This window comes from Pelophylax lessonae (assembly GCF_965119305.1).
Source record: "Pelophylax lessonae genome assembly, chromosome: 6".
In the NCBI taxonomy this organism is placed as follows: domain Eukaryota; kingdom Metazoa; phylum Chordata; class Amphibia; order Anura; family Ranidae; genus Pelophylax; species Pelophylax lessonae.
This window is the reverse complement of record NC_138773.1, coordinates 229,532,877-229,549,550: the sequence shown is the minus strand read 5'-3', so window position 1 is coordinate 229,549,550 and position 16,674 is coordinate 229,532,877. Positions and strand designations below refer to the sequence as shown.

At 47.7% G+C, this 16,674-nt stretch overlaps 1 protein-coding gene across 1 annotated transcript in view; it reads right to left on the bottom strand.

The window, feature by feature from the left end:
• Nucleotides 1-16,674, bottom strand: part of USP40 (ubiquitin specific peptidase 40) — a 129,341-nt gene that overhangs the window by 71,888 nt on the left and 40,779 nt on the right. The window contains exons 7-10 of the mRNA XM_082261771.1: nucleotides 16,202-16,286; nucleotides 14,897-14,967; nucleotides 512-831; nucleotides 166-292 (exon numbers count right to left, since the gene is read on the bottom strand). Of these exons, the coding sequence (XP_082117897.1) occupies nucleotides 166-292; nucleotides 512-831; nucleotides 14,897-14,967; nucleotides 16,202-16,286 (603 nt within the window). The remainder of the gene's footprint in view (nucleotides 1-165; nucleotides 293-511; nucleotides 832-14,896; nucleotides 14,968-16,201; nucleotides 16,287-16,674) is intronic.

Here is a 16,674-nt window from a genome sequence, read left to right as displayed (position 1 = left end):
GCAGCCTAAGTTCTCATTCCTCTTCTTTCTTGTTAAAATGGTACAACCACCTACTGATCTTCTAATTTCCAGCAAAGGCTAAATTTGTTAGTTTCCTGGAAGGTGGTCCATTCTGGAGAAAAGCAGATATGTTTTACCAAGTACATGGTGTCATTAGTTACTTACTGAGTTAGGATCTACAGATATTTGAACAATTTTCTTTTCTTCTGCAGACGTACACCAATCCTGGATGTGAATGCAGTAAAGGTTCACATCTTCAGCTGACGTGTTTTCTGTAGCAAGAACCATTTCTCTGAAAGGCAAATACAAGGTCATTGCAGTTTTCTATATCTGAATTAGTTTGAAAAAGCAAGCTTTAGGATGCAAGACTGCCTGTTATTTGAAGAAACTACAAAATAACAAGGCACAGTCAGAAGAGAGTGATATTTCATGCATACACAGGGATTTTAATTGGGATATAGATACTAATACCATGCTACTAGGTTCTATGTACAGGTAGCTAAATGCTTACCTTTCATCATGGGAATCTAACAGCAGCAGAGAACTTCCGTCCTTAAGCCCCAACATGTTAAGGGTTTTGTCCAAGTCATCCAAGGCAAAAACACTCCAACCTTCACTATTTTCTGTGGATGGAGAGCACAACAGTGACTCCAGTGAAGGACTACCAGCCAACTTGTCTTGCACATCTCTCAAATGTAAATTAGATGGGAAGACTCTCTGGCTCTCCAAGTACTTTTGTGAGGAGCCATTGCCGTGGTCTTTACATGGACGCATGATGGTTAAAATTACTGGTGTACAGTCTGGACCGCTGTGTACAGGCAGACCTCCGACCTGCATGACAGTTACACAAGGAAATACAAAAATATTAACATTAGACAAAACATACTTTATACCGTTGCAATAACAAATCAACCCAGGTTCCTACTACTGCAGTTGCAGCACAATCCAATTTTCAGTGAAATGTAAGTAATGCGACATGGCACATTTTTGATACAATTTTCATATTGTTATGAGTTTTGTTTTAGCCAATGGTAAGCATATCTGCCGTGACAAAAATTATGCAGGGAAATAACTAGCCAGGGTCTCTCCCTGCTTGCAATGGTCCTTACACATTGGACCACGGGTGTCATACAAAGTGGGCATTCAGGCAGCAGAAGTATCAGCCCCTTATTATCAATGTCCACTTTCTTGCCTCTTCCCTCCATCTTTTCAGCATGACAAGAGAACATGCTGCTGGGAAGAGGAGACTAAACAGGGGGAAAAAATGCACCGGAATCGCATAAAAAACACATGTAGAGTCTAGGGATAGACTGATATGTTTTTTTCAGGGCCGATACCGATATTTTGATCACAACGTATCGGCCAATATGGGCCGATATTTTGTAAATTTAAAGGTTTGAAAAATAAAGAATTTTTTACACAAATCTGGTACTGAACATGTTAATGTTTGTTTAATGCTTAATGGTTGGCTTGCTGGCACCCTGTGGTGGGTGGCTGACTGGCTGGCACCCTGTGGTGGGTGACTGGCTGTCTGGCACCCTGTGGTGGGTGGCTGGCTGTCTGGCACCCTGAGGTGGGTGGCTGGCTGTCTGGCACCCTGAGGTGGGTGGCTGGCTGGATGGCACCCTGTGGTGGGTGGCAGGCTGGCTGGCACCCTGTGGTGGGCGGCTGGCTGGCACAGGGCCCGTGGGCGGCTGGCTGGTACAGGGCCTGTGGGTGGCTGGCTGGTACAGGGCCTGTGGCCGACTGGTACAGGGCCTGTGGCTGGCTGGCTTTTTGGCACCCTAACTGTGGGTGGCTGGCTGTCTGGCCCTGGGGCTGTGGCTGGCTGACTGGTACAGGGCCTGTGGGTGGCTGGCTGGTACAGTGTCTGTGGGTGGCAGGTACAGGGCCTGTGGGTGGCTGGCTGGTACAGTGCCTGTGGGTGGCAGGTACAGGGCCTGTGGGTAGCTGGCTGGTACAGGGCCTGTGGATGTGGATGGCTGGCTGGCACCAGGCTGCTGTGGGTGGGTGTATGGCTGTGATACACTCCTGCAAGACTAGTCCCGACTCCAGATGAGGCTGTCCAAGGCGAGGGAGGTGGCCTAAGAAGACAGAATGACGTCACAAAAATATCGGCAATATCGGCCAGTTTCGGGGCCAATACCGATATATTGGGGAAAGTGCATATTACCCCCGATATATCGGTCTTGCTGATAATCGGTCTATACCTAGTAGAGTCTATAGGGCACAAAATCACACTGCGTCGCGCCAAAGTAGCACCTTTACCTTCCTCCAACATTGTGTAGCACCACCCCCGCAGGAGCTGCTGATTATATTATTGGGTCTACACCCTGCCTAACAACCCAATCAAATTGGCTCGATCCCTCCTCAGGCACAACTGACCCAGAATAGGACTGGACTATCAAATAGATACACAGGTTGGAATACAATACTTCACTATGCAACAATACCTTGTTACCTTCTTGAATAGTAGTCCTTCTGGGTGACACAATGGAACAACGCACAAGATTGTAATTAACCAAACTTAGTTTACTATGTATCAAATTGAATAGGGGAGATACAATACAATACAATACAAGTCCATAAAAGGTTATTTAAAACAGCTTTAAAAAGGTAAAAGAATACCCCCACACTCCTCCTGCATTAAGGCTAGACACAGTACCAGGTAGGTGGGCCTATCTGAGTCCCTCCCCCAGAGTTCTCTTCTTTCTTGTTGATCTTCGCTAGCAAGGTTATTGAATAGAGCTCATTTGTAATCCAGATTAGGAATAAAGATCAAGAGAGAAAAAACAACGAGCTGTTAGTTGTCACCGCAGGGTGTCTGCGTAACTGAGCAATAACTTCTGCGAGAGAGATAAGCCTCTGGCGACTCCTTTACAGACCTTATTGTTTGTCTATGAGTCTCCTGAGAGAGTATGGTGATAAACCCCGGGGTTTTATCACCTCCTGCTGCGCTACCGCTATCTGTAGATAAAACTGTCTCTTCAGCAGATAAAGTCAGTTATTGGGCATGTGCCCTCTCACCAACAGAAGTTTCTCCTTCGCGCGCTTCCACTGCGGTCTCAGTCCTTTGGCTATATGCCAGCCGCGCGGGGTCCTTCTGGCGGATGACTTCCGGTCTCGGCAAACAGCAGTATGACCTCCAGGAATGTGCCTCGTGCTTGAGATGGGACGGTTCCACGTCGTCCCTCCAGGCTAAAAGGCTCTGGCCCAATATCCAGTGTCAGTCCTTCACTCTCGCTCGCTGGTTCCTCAGAGTCCAGCGCAGAAAGGCCCCCCCCCTTCGCGCGCTTCTCTCTTCCTTTAAATAACCTCCCCCATAGTGCCGTGCGGTGCAGCCGTGCACCCTGGATCTTGCAAAGCAGCCTGGGAGATGTAGTTTCTTCATCTTGTGAAAAGGAAGTCACAGCCCGGGAAATTCCATGCAGCTACCACTAGAGGGAGCCTAGTTCCTGGATCTTGCAAAGCAGCCTGGGAGATGTAGTTTCTTCATCTTGTGAAAAGGAAGTCACAGCCCGGGAAATTCCATGCAGCTACCACTAGAGGGAGCCTAGTTCCTTCCCACATATCAAACAGTGTCTTTAGGCATGTTTAACCCCGCTACACACTCCCCCCACTTGAGAAACTTTGGTCCCCAAAGAGGTCAACAGTATGTACCCTAGTGCATAGGTTGGCATTATACAACAAAAACATTAACATTTTGCTGAAATAAGTCAATCTGAATACATCCAATTTTGTATTCTAATAGCAGTGCAACAGTAAAACGATAAAGTGCAATTAATAAACAAATAAGTGATTTCTACAGTGTTAATATAGTGCTGATTTCTAGTGCTTTTATATAGTGCTCCTTTAAAAAGCACATGTGCCTTTGCAATTTCTTAAACACTTACATCTTAAAGTTTGTGTTGAAAAAAAAACATCAAAAGGTGAGAAAGAGAAAAAAACATATAGTGAGGTCAGAGCAACAAAATGTGCGCAAACATTAACTCACAAAGTAAACCAAATTGTGAACATCAAAAACTGTGCTTATTATAATGGCCAAACCCAATATCCTTATGTACAAACTTAAATGCAAACGTTTTCTACTTCAATACTTTGTTCTCATGATCTCTCACAGACCCCCCAAAACTTGGGTGGCTTGTACAGTTGTGCCTGGGGGTGAGCTAGGGTTGTCCCCCACCAAATCTACAGTGGAGGAACTAGGCTGGTCAGGAGATCTTTTGGAGGTAAAAACAGCTTCTTCCGAACATTCACCCAATTGATCATAGGTCAGTCTCTTAGGTGGGTGAATGACTCTCCTTTCCCTCTGTTCCCGTGGAGGCATGCTCTCAGAGGTGCTAGGATCAGGCACTTCTGAGGATTCTTCAATGTCCCCCTCCTCATGTTCCAACACAGAGGAACCTGATGGTTCAAGAGAGGTCAGTTCTTCTTCAGAGAAGGGTGCAACCTCCTCCTCAGGATCTTCATCCTCAGCTGCTTCTTCTGGAAGCATATGAAAGGGTATGAATTCAGGGGCTTCTGCCCGAAGGGCTCCTCTATCAGCCAAGTCAGATGAAGACAGGGAGGCAGGTGTGGGTTCTGGCAACTGAGATGACCACAACCAGTCGGGTACCTCCTCTTCATCTTCCAAATCTTCAGATGGAGAACTTCCCTCTCCCTCATCTGGGAGCGTCGTCTGAGATCTGGTAACTGGTCTGGACCGGCGAGAAGTCGAAGGGGCCTCTGACAAGTCTTCCACAGGGGGCATACGAACCGCTTCAGAGAGAGGCAGCAAATGGTTCCGATGCCAAGCCTTCAATGGACCCACACTTCCTTCAGGCCGAATTTGGTACACAGGAAGGTTTGGCAGTTGCTTGCAGATAACATAAGGTTGGGACTTCCAGCGGTCTGCCAACTTGTGTTTTCCCGGGACACCCAAGTTTCTCAACAAAACCCTGTCCCCTGGTTGCAGGTCATGGATCCGAACTTTTAGGTCGAAATTTTTTTTATTCCGCAGTCCACGTTGATCAGATGTGGCCTGAGCCTTGTCATAGGCCGCTTTCAGACTCTTCCGCAGTCGGTCCACATATCCTCTATGCGATGCTGAAGAGGTATGATCAGGCGAAATGCCAAAGGCCAAATCCACTGGCAACCGAGCCTCCCTTCCAAACATCAGCCGATAAGGGGAATATCCAGTAGCATCACTGACAGTGCTGTTGTAGGCATGCACAATGGCAGCTACGTGCTTGCCCCAATGCTGTTTCTTCTCTGAGCTCAAAGTCCCCAACATATCCAAAAGAGTCCTGTTAAATCGTTCAGGCTGGGCATCCCCCTGTGGATGGTAGGGAGTGGTTCTAGTCTTTTGAATGCCTAACATATCTAACAGTCTCTTGATCAGTCTGCTTTCAAAGTCCCTTCCCTGATCAGAATGGAGGCGTTGTGGTAACCCATAATGTACAAAGAACTTCTCTACAAGAACTTTGGCTACCGTTGAGGCCTTCTGATCCCTTGTTGGGAATGCTTGAGCATATCTGGTAAAATGGTCTGTTACCACAAGGACATTCCCCTGGCCACTCAGATCAGGCTCTAAGCAAAGGAAATCAATGCACACCAGCTCCATGGGTCCCTGACTTTGTAGATGGCCCATTGGGGCTGCTTGACGTGGCAGAGTCTTCCTCTGTATACACCGGACACAAGAATGACAGTATCCTTCAACTTCGGCCCTCATACAAGGCCAGTAGAACCTGTCCCTGACAAGCTGAAAGGTTCTTTCGGGCCCCAGATGGCCATGATTATCATGAAGAGCGGCCAGAACTCCCTCTCTGTATTTAGCTGGTAAGAACAGTTGCCACTTCTCCTCCAGATCTTCAGATGGACCTCTCCGGTAGGCCACTCCTTCTCTGATCTGTAACCGGGTCCACTCTCTATGCAACAGACGGGCCCCCTGAGGGGAGTCAGTTAGAAGCAACTCAGGGCTCTGGATCTCCAGAGCTTCCAAGAGAAGTTTTCCCAAAGGGTCTTCCAACTGCTCCTTCCGCAAGTCCCTTTTGGACAGCCGGGGCAAACCCTCCCCTTCAACTTGGGTCACCTGGCAGTAGCATTTGGGTACTCCGATAGCCGAAACCCCAATCTCTTCTGCTCTTGACCCTCCTCGGGATCGAAATTCAGTTCCCTGATATAGGGCACGCACCCCTTCTGGAGCCAAATGAGTCCATTCTTCCGCAGGTTCCTGTGGAACATGCAACCTTCTGGATAGGGCATCTGCATCCCTATTTCCGATTCCTGGCCGATACTTCAGGCTAAAATTGAAGCTAGAGAGGGCAGCCAACCATCGATGTCCTGTTGCATCCAGCTTGGCCGTAGTCAACAGATAGGTGAGGGGATTATTATCTGTCTTGACAATGAATTCAGCTCCGTACAGGTAGTCTTTCAATTTGTCAACCACTGCCCACTTCAAGGCCAAGAATTCAAGTTTGTGAGTAGGATAATTCCTTTCAGCAGGCAATAGGCTTCTGCTCACATAGGCAACAGGTCGCAGATGACCCTCATGCTCCTGATAAAGTACCCCCCCCAGCCCATCTCGGCTGGCATCAACATGCAGTTCATATGGTTTTGTGGGGTCCGCATAGGCCAACACAGGGGCAGTGGTTAGGGTTTCCTTCAGCTGGACAAAGGCCCCTTCGCATTCCGGGGTCCACTGATCCTGGATGGATTCCTTAGCCTTCCGGGGGCCTATGGTGGACTTCGCCGGCTTTACCAACTCAGGGACATCATCTTCTTCATTCTTCAGGAGCTCATTTAGGGGTCGGGCAATCTGGGCGAACCCCTCCACAAACCTCCTGTAATAGGAGCAAAAGCCCAAGAATGACCGGAGTTCGGTCACATTTGTGGGTCTCGGCCAGGAAGCAACAGCATCCAGCTTGTCCGGGTCAGTGGCCACCCCTTCTTCAGACACGATATGGCCCAGGTAATGGACCGAGGACTGATAGAATTGGCACTTCTCAGGAGAAAGTTTCAGACCTTCTTCATGTAGCCTCTTCAAGACCTTTTCCAACCTCTCCTCATGTTCTTCTAAAGTTCTGCCAAACACGATAACATCATCCAAGTATACCAGTACCTCTATCAAATTCATATCTCCAACGGTCCTCTCCATCAGCCTTTGGAAGGTAGCAGGGGCCCCGGACAACCCCTGAGGCATGCGATTGAACTCAAAGAACCCCACAGGGGTGATGAAGGCTGTTTTCTCCCGATCTTCAGGGTGCATGGGGATCTGATAATACCCACTCTTTAAGTCCATCACACTGAACCACTTCGCCCCTGACAGACTCTGTAGGGCATCTTCGATTCGAGGAGTGGTATACTGGTCTGGGATGGTTCTTCTGTTCAGCGTTCGGTAGTCGATACAAAGCCTCAAAGATCCATTTTTCTTCCGGACTACCACTATCGGGGAAGCATACGGGCTCCTGGATTCTCGGATAATCCCGATCTTTTTGAGCTCTGCCAGCTGTTGACGTAGATCTTCTAAGTCACCTAAGGGGACTCGCCGGACTCTCTCCCTGAAAGGCTTGTCCTCACTCAGGCGGATCTTATGAGTGGCGCTCCTGGCACATCCCACGTCAAACTCGTCCTTAGAGAATATTTCCCTCCATCGAGCAAGTTGTGCCTTGGCCCTCTTCACCCATTCCGGCGGGAGGGCAGCGTTTCCAGAGCAAAGCTCCTCTATAACCGCTTCACCCTGTTCCTTTTCTTTGAAATCAATGGGGGCAACTGGGGTAGCCGGGTTGACTTGGCCCAGGAGCACTCTGGCCGGTACCTTCACTGGTGTAATAGAGGTGTTTCTGACACTCACTAAAACCCTTCCACGGTTTTCCTGTAACACCTTCAAAGGGATCACCTCAGGGATCACTTCTATCCCTCTCTGTCTCTCCTTTTGACCTGATTCAAAGATAATGAAGGGACCCGGCTGTTGCCATGTGAGTTTAACAGAAGCCTTAAAACAGGCCACCTCTCCTGGCTGTAAGACCTTTTCTGCTCTATCCAGCTTCCAGAGTCGTCCAACTCCTTCTGCGGGGGTCTCTTGCTCCAACACTAATCGTTGGTAGGCCTGCCGTAGCATGGGATGGATCCTTGGCGCCTGAGCATCTTGTCCCTGGACCAGTTGTATCAGAAGGCGCCTTACCAGGTCAGTGTTTGTTCCTACGATGAGAGAGCTTTTGTTGGCCCCTGGTGGACGAGGACAGACCACCGCTAAGGTGTCGAAGGTTTCCGCTTCACCAGCCACTGATGGATCAAAGGTCAACTTGATTGGCAGATACCCGTCATAGGGAAAACTTTGGGTCCCAATACCCCATATCTCCAGATCTTCCAACTTCTGCAAAGGTAGATGGGTAAGATATTTATCATAGAAGTCTCTATACAAAAGAGTCACCTGGGCCCCTGTGTCAAGGAGGGCTCTTGTGTAAATTCCTTCCACCTGAACCGAGACCACTGGGGAGGGCCCGACCAAGTTAGTTGGGAATTCTCTTGATGTAGCCTGGTTGTCTGATTCAGTTCTCTGTACCCTGGCTCTCTTCTCCTTTCTCTTCCTTGATCTGGGCCCCCGCTGAACCCGGTGTGCATTGACTCTCCTTCCCTCAGTAACCCGGAGTCTAGAACTGGGGGTATTATATTTGGGTCTGACCCCCTGACTCAGTTTCCCTGATCCTGCACCACTTCTGGAGTCCCTTAAGACTGGCGGACACCCGGTTGACTCCTTCACCGGTGTCCTCTGAAGTTTCCCGCTGGCTCGCGAGGTTTCGCGGCAGCATTTCCTGAGCTGGGACATACCCTTCTAACATGCCCAACTCCCCCGCAGTTGAAACAAGTTAACAATCTTGCAGGCCGTGGCTCTGGATCTGTGCTGAGACTAACAGGTTCATCTGGCCTCTCCGATATACTCCCCTTGGGTAGAGTGGATACCTGACCAGTCAGGATGGACACCATTTCTATCAACTGAGACACTTGGGTCTTTAGAAGTTCAACTTGAGAGTCACCCTCTTCCACACTTATCACTCCAACCCGGGCAGTTGAGTCAAACTGCCGACTTTTCTTCTTGTTATCCAACATAACCTCTTCCTCTCTGACCATTCGAATCAGGTCGGGGTATTCTAGAATGCCGCCATCTCGACGAGTTCGTAACAGTATGGCAATGGGATCTAAAGGTTGAGCCCCTTTCAGAACCTGTCGTGCACGAGTCTCATCTATTTTCCGGGGGTCTATTCCTTTCTTTAACAGAATCTGGTGGATAATCCTATCCAGACGTTTAATGAATTCGGACAACTTCTCCCCCTCTTCTTGATAACAGTGGTCCAACTGGTAGAGAAGTTCAGCTGCGTTCTCCGTCCGACCAAACACATCTTGCAGAATGTCCAAATAATCCTGTGCAGTGCAGTTCTTCTTGCTAAGCTTTAGATTACGTACAGCCTCTAATGCAGGTCCCCTTAAACTCTCTGTGATCCTCTGCTTCTTGTGCTGTTCTGGTACCTCCCATTCCTCCAAAGCCTGAGTGGCGGTATCTAGCCACTCTTCGAACCCATCTTCTGCTGAAGGCACAGGCTGTTTCCCAGAGAATGTCCGGAGCTTCCTATATCCAGTCATCAGATAGCTCGAGGAGTCCTTACTACATTTTGCTACAATCTCCCCAAGAACAGCACACAGTTCTGAGCTAAAAGTCGACAAAGGTGATGACTCAGGATGCCCTTCTTGGACACCTTTTTCTTGGCTGGATACCCCAGGGGTGGTGGATGAGGGACCCGCAATAGGAACTCCTGGATGTATCAGGAAAAGTTCTGTTTGGTCAGTAGTTTTTACACTGTTTCCGTTGAAATAATCAGGGACCCCCTTCCTCCACTCACACAGTGCATACGTGTGTGGGACAGTGGTGTCAGTTTTCATGTCAATCACCCAAAATTTCCTGTCTGTGGATAGTGCCCTCAAAACAGGGAGGAGCTTTTCTTCAGTCCAGGCTTCTCCCTTGATTTCAACCACCAGGCCATTTTCCACTATGACATTCTCTTCCTTGCACCACTCAGCAGCAGCGACAGGATCCATTTCTGCGTGGGAGGGGATTCTATGGCTGAGAGGGTTGTATTGCAGGACTGTAGAAATCCCGGACGAGCCCCCACGTGTAGCACCACCCCCGCAGGAGCTGCTGATTATATTATTGGGTCTACACCCTGCCTAACAACCCAATCAAATTGGCTCGATCCCTCCTCAGGCACAACTGACCCAGAATAGGACTGGACTATCAAATAGATACACAGGTTGGAATACAATACTTCACTATGCAACAATACCTTGTTACCTTCTTGAATAGTAGTCCTTCTGGGTGACACAATGGAACAACGCACAAGATTGTAATTAACCAAACTTAGTTTACTATGTATCAAATTGAATAGGGGAGATACAATACAATACAATACAAGTCCATAAAAGGTTATTTAAAACAGCTTTAAAAAGGTAAAAGAATACCCCCACACTCCTCCTGCATTAAGGCTAGACACAGTACCAGGTAGGTGGGCCTATCTGAGTCCCTCCCCCAGAGTTCTCTTCTTTCTTGTTGATCTTCGCTAGCAAGGTTATTGAATAGAGCTCATTTGTAATCCAGATTAGGAATAAAGATCAAGAGAGAAAAAACAACGAGCTGTTAGTTGTCACCGCAGGGTGTCTGCGTAACTGAGCAATAACTTCTGCGAGAGAGATAAGCCTCTGGCGACTCCTTTACAGACCTTATTGTTTGTCTATGAGTCTCCTGAGAGAGTATGGTGATAAACCCCGGGGTTTTATCACCTCCTGCTGCGCTACCGCTATCTGTAGATAAAACTGTCTCTTCAGCAGATAAAGTCAGTTATTGGGCATGTGCCCTCTCACCAACAGAAGTTTCTCCTTCGCGCGCTTCCACTGCGGTCTCAGTCCTTTGGCTATATGCCAGCCGCGCGGGGTCCTTCTGGCGGATGACTTCCGGTCTCGGCAAACAGCAGTATGACCTCCAGGAATGTGCCTCGTGCTTGAGATGGGACGGTTCCACGTCGTCCCTCCAGGCTAAAAGGCTCTGGCCCAATATCCAGTGTCAGTCCTTCACTCTCGCTCGCTGGTTCCTCAGAGTCCAGCGCAGAAAGGCCCCCCCCCTTCGCGCGCTTCTCTCTTCCTTTAAATAACCTCCCCCATAGTGCCGTGCGGTGCAGCCGTGCACCCTGGATCTTGCAAAGCAGCCTGGGAGATGTAGTTTCTTCATCTTGTGAAAAGGAAGTCACAGCCCGGGAAATTCCATGCAGCTACCACTAGAGGGAGCCTAGTTCCTGGATCTTGCAAAGCAGCCTGGGAGATGTAGTTTCTTCATCTTGTGAAAAGGAAGTCACAGCCCGGGAAATTCCATGCAGCTACCACTAGAGGGAGCCTAGTTCCTTCCCACATATCAAACAGTGTCTTTAGGCATGTTTAACCCCGCTACAATTGCATCAGAGTCAGTTTGCATTGATGTAAACAGAGACAATCAATGTGATTTCCAATATCATGCGATTTTGTGCGACCCAAGTCACATCTGAAATTGCACTAGTCTGTACCTGGCTTTAATCTTTATTTAAAAACACTATTAACAGTACATCATTGAGCACAGTGCTGAATAGCAAAAAAAACCCTGGCCACAAAGGGGGTAAAACCTTTCGGAGGTCAAGTGGTTAATATAGTTGGTATTGTTACATGCATCTCATGTTCCATCCTTTTTGGCAGGCTCTACAGACTAAAGATTTTAGTCACGAGTAGAAAGTCCTTCCTCTGAGTCATTCACTTGTCTGGTTTTAGCATAAATAGCTGTAGCATAGCTCTACACCAGCTGTATGGTAGCGGGAAACATGAAATGATCTTATATAAGCAACTTGTTAAAAAATTGGAAGCTACTGTAGGTGTGTCTTCCTACCCACTGGACAGAGGTTATGACCCAGACTTATTGGAAAGAGGTCATGATACTAATTTATTGGACAAAGGTGAAGAAGCAAACTCATTTTCCAATAAGCAAGCAGGAGTCTGCAGAGGTGATGCAGGAAGCCATAAGCATTAACTAGGAATCAGAATTGCTGAACTAGGAAATTAGTCTGTCTCCTGCTTGGCTGTGGTGTGTGCAAGAGGTTCCTAAAAGATAACTCAACCTTTCCAACTATGTTTCATGTTACATACATATTTAAGGTGTAACATGAAACCATGGTCAGCATGGCCATTCCTCAACATCCTACACCCTCTACAGAATCACTGAATGCTTCTCCCTACAGAGACTTGTTAAATTAAAATTGACTTGGCTGTGCGTGGCTCTACCCAGGAAGTTGTGGAATACTACAGGTTCCATCTGCTACAGTGAAACAAGGACTATAGTTCTCAATGGAGAATGAGCGCATTTGTAGTTCGTTGTTACCTCATCCAACTCTGTATCTGAAGGTCCATACCTTGCTATGGACTAGGTGCTAGGGGAGGATTCTGCAGAAGCTAGTGAGTTGATCATGGGTGAAATGCTTTGCTTGCTCCAATGCAATAAAATGTTTGCAAAATGGGTGAAATTCTTCTTTCATTTAAAAGACTAGCTAAACAGAATTACAAGCCATTGGCAAGTACCTATGTGTTAACTGTATTTAGTGGGTTACCTGAAATTGTAGTTAAACAAAGCATTTTTTCAAACTAAAATAGAAATGTAGGCTAGTAATGTTATTGCAACTTCTCAGATAAATGATACCACAGATCTCTGTAAATTACAACCTTCTTGTATTATCAATATTAAATTTAGCTAACAGGATGACTACCTATAATAAAAGCAAGATGTGGAAGGTTTAATGGGATATTGTGCAGGAGTGAAGATTATACATTTTTTTTTTTTTTTTGAAAATGAAAAGACTCCTCTGCAAAATCTGATGAGTTAGTTCCCGTTCACACTGGGGCGACCTGTGAGGCGACGGTTCCCGCCGCAGAGAAGAGGAGAGGCCGAGAGGGAGAAGCCGCTCACCTTCCCACCGCCGCAGAAGAGGACGAAGTATCGAGGAGGGGAGAAGCCGCCGCCAGGAGCCGAGCTGCCGCCAGGTAAGTGCATTGGATTGAAGGGAGCACGCACGCTGGTCTCTGCATTGATTGGGGGCGAATGCTGTGGCGCTCTGCATTGATTGGGGGCGAATGCTGTGGCGCTCTGCAATCATTGGGGACAATGCTGTGGCGCTCTGCAATCATTGGGGACAATGCTGTGGCGCTCTGCAGTCATTGGGGACAATGCTGTGGCGCTCTGCAGTCATTGGGGACAATGCTGTGGCGCTCTGCAGTCATTGGGGACAATGCTGTGGCGCTCTGCAGTCATTGGGGACAATGCTGTGGCGCTCTGCAGTGATTGGGGACAATGCTGTGGCGCTCTGCAGTGATTGGGGACAATGCTGTGGCGCTCTGCAGTGATTGGGGACAATGCTGTGGCGCTCTGCAGTGATTGGGGACAATGTTGTGGCGCTCTGCATTGAAAGGGGTTCGCACGCTGAACTCTGCATTGATGGGGGCACGGAACAGTGTTCATTGCATTGAAGAGGGCACAGCACAGTTGCATTGAAGGGGGCACGCAAGCTAAACTCTGCATTGTGGGGGCACAGCACAATGTTCATTGCATTGAAGGGGGCACAGCACAGTGTTTATTGCATTGAAGGGGGCACAGCACAGTTGCATTGAAGGGGGCACGCACGCTGAACTCTGCATTGTGGGGGCACAGCAGTGTTCATTGCATTGAAGGGGGCACAGCGTTTATTGCATTGAAGGGGGCACAGCACAGTGTTTATTGCATTGAAGGGGGCACAGCACAGTGTTGATTGCATTGAAGGGGGCATAGCACAGTGTTGATTGCATTGAAGGGGGCACAGCACAGTGTTCGTTGCATTGAAGGGGGCACAGCACAGGGTTCGTTGCATTGAAGGGGGCACGCACGCTGGTCACTACATTGAAGGGGGCATGCACGCTGGTCTCTGCATTGAAAGGGGGCATGTACGTTGGTCTCTGCATTGAAAGGGGGCATGTACGCTGGTCACTGCATTGAAAGGGGGCATGTACGCTGGTCACTGCATTGAAAGGGGGCATGTACGCTGGCCTCTGCATTGAGAGGGGGCATATACCATCTCCTGTACCCTGACCTGTGCCATGCCTATACCATATCTGTGCCATGCCTATACCATATCTGTGCCATGCCTATACCATCACCTGTGCCATGCCCTTACCATCACCTGTGCCATCACCTGTGCCATGCCTATACCATCACCTGTGCCATGCCTGTACCATGACCTCAAAGGCACGCAATTTTTTACCGCGTTTTTTTGACGCAAAGCAATACCTATTACATTTTTCTTTTTGCGCCCCCCCAAAAATTTTGAGCACCAGCCGTCACTGCTTATGTGCATTTTAAAGGTCATCTTCATTACATGAGTGAATGCTAAATAATTACATGAACAATTGCATGGTAAACCTCCTGCTTCAAAAAACTTCGGAGTGCATTATTGCGCTGGGCAGGGCCACACAGTGAAGATCTCAGAAGTAGGGATGAAAGTAAGTCTTTAAGTAGGTGTCTTCATCTTAGGAGGGTGTAAGGGAGCCTTTAAAAAGGACAACTTTACTAAAACTTCTGCTAGTTCATCGGCAACAAAACTAAGCCCAAGTATTTCAGAAAATAATTGAGGACAGCCATATTATTCTCTTCTTCCCACACCATTTACCTGATTAAAAAGAACAACATTTGCATGTAATGTCTTAGTTATGCTTATATTAACAAGACAAAATGGCATAATGGTCGTATAATCACTACCAGAGAACATCAAGTCTTTGTGTTCTTTAACAAAAGTGCAAAAGTAGTGAATGCTGATTTTCTTAGTCATACCTGTTTTCCATCCCACACAAATATGTCACATCCATCTTTTATTCCTGCTCTTGACAAAGACTGTTCAGCATCTAAGGAAAACAGTATAATAAAAATCGATAAATATTTTTACATAAATTTCTTCCACAGGGGTGTCAAACTCAATTTCATCATGGGCCACATCAGCATTATGGTTGCCCTCAAAGGGCCAGTTTCATCTGTAGATGTCTAGAGCAGCCACTCCCCCTTACATCAGATGTCAAGAGCCCCCCACCATCGGGAAGTCAAGAGTCCTCCACCCTCCCTAATATCACAGTGCATCCCCCCCCACCACCCCCACCTTGTGCTGCTCCTGTGAAAAAGCGGGGGGCAGAGCAGGAAAGCAGCAAGTGTATATTCTGGAGGAGGATCAAAAAAGGAGGGCTGGAGTCAGCTGACTGCTGATGAGACCAGGGGAGGTAGAGACGAGGGGGTGCGCTTCGGCTGCACAGAGAGGTGCAGGATCTGTAGGAGGAGTTCTGTCCTCTCTGCTGAGATGGGGGGGGGCAGAGACGAGCCTCTATCTGGCTGAAAAGAGAAGCACAGGATCTGGCAGAGGAGTTCTGTCGTCCTCTCTGCTGCCAACTGCTAAGACAAGATGGGGGAGGTTTCCGCAGCTGCAGGAGAGGTGCAATGCCACATGAAATTGCCTGATGAGCCGGATTTGGCCCGCAGGCCTTGTGTTTGACACATGTCATACAGGATAAAATATCCAACTACCTATAGTTTGAATAATGCCAATACAACTACTGCACACTCTAACATTAAGGAGTGTGATCACTGAGTGTAGCTATGGGAACATGTTTACTAGGCTCCTAAGAACATTTATATTACATTAACAGACAATAAACCCTTAAAAAGCCTCCTCTTCTGTTGCCCCATATCCTAATCCAATAGGCAAAGCTGTGTAAATACTTATCAACCAGCAGATCTAAGCTCCTTTCAGCTGTTGTCACTCAAACAAACAGTCTTGGCAAGTGAGTCATATGGCCACTGTCAAAGGGTGATAATCAAGGGAATTATTGTCTTTGCCCACCCACAGATCACACTATCTGACAATGCCCATTTGTCCTGCTTTCAGGCATGTGTTAAGGTGAAGGGAGACCTAAACTGATGATCAGTAAATACTGAACAGTTTTGCAAAATAAACTAGGCAAGAGGACAAAAAAGGAGAAGAGATAAGATTTAGATCAATAATGCGTTTTGCTGAGGCTTACTTAAAAACCCATAATTTTTATCAAGCAATGACGGATTGACAAAATTACTGATTTCTTTCAAAACACTCACCGCACAAGGTCTCAAAGATATGCAACCCTGCTGGCAGAATCTTGGCAATGCTCAGCACTTGTCCTTCCAACGCTTTGTCCACAAGCTGTAAAAGTAATCAGGTAAGATTTTCAATAACAATTCTGTAAACGTCACTTTTACATGTCTAGTAAGGAGAGAGAGAGAGGACAGAGAGCGAGAGAGAGAGAGAGAGAGGACAGAGAGACAGAGAGAGAGAGAGGACAGAGAGAGAGAGAGAGAGAGAGGACAGAGAGAGAGAGAGAGAGAGAGAGGACAGAGAGAGAGAGAGAGAGGGGAAGAGAACAGAGAGAGAGAGGAAGAGAGAGAGAGAGAGAGAGAGGGAGAACAGAGAGAGAGAGAGAGAGAGAGAGAGAGAGAGAGAACAGAGAGAGAGAGAGAGAGAGAGAGAGAGCGAGAGAGAGAGAGAGAGAGAGGACAGAGAGAGAGAGAGAGAGCACAGAGAGAGAGAGAGA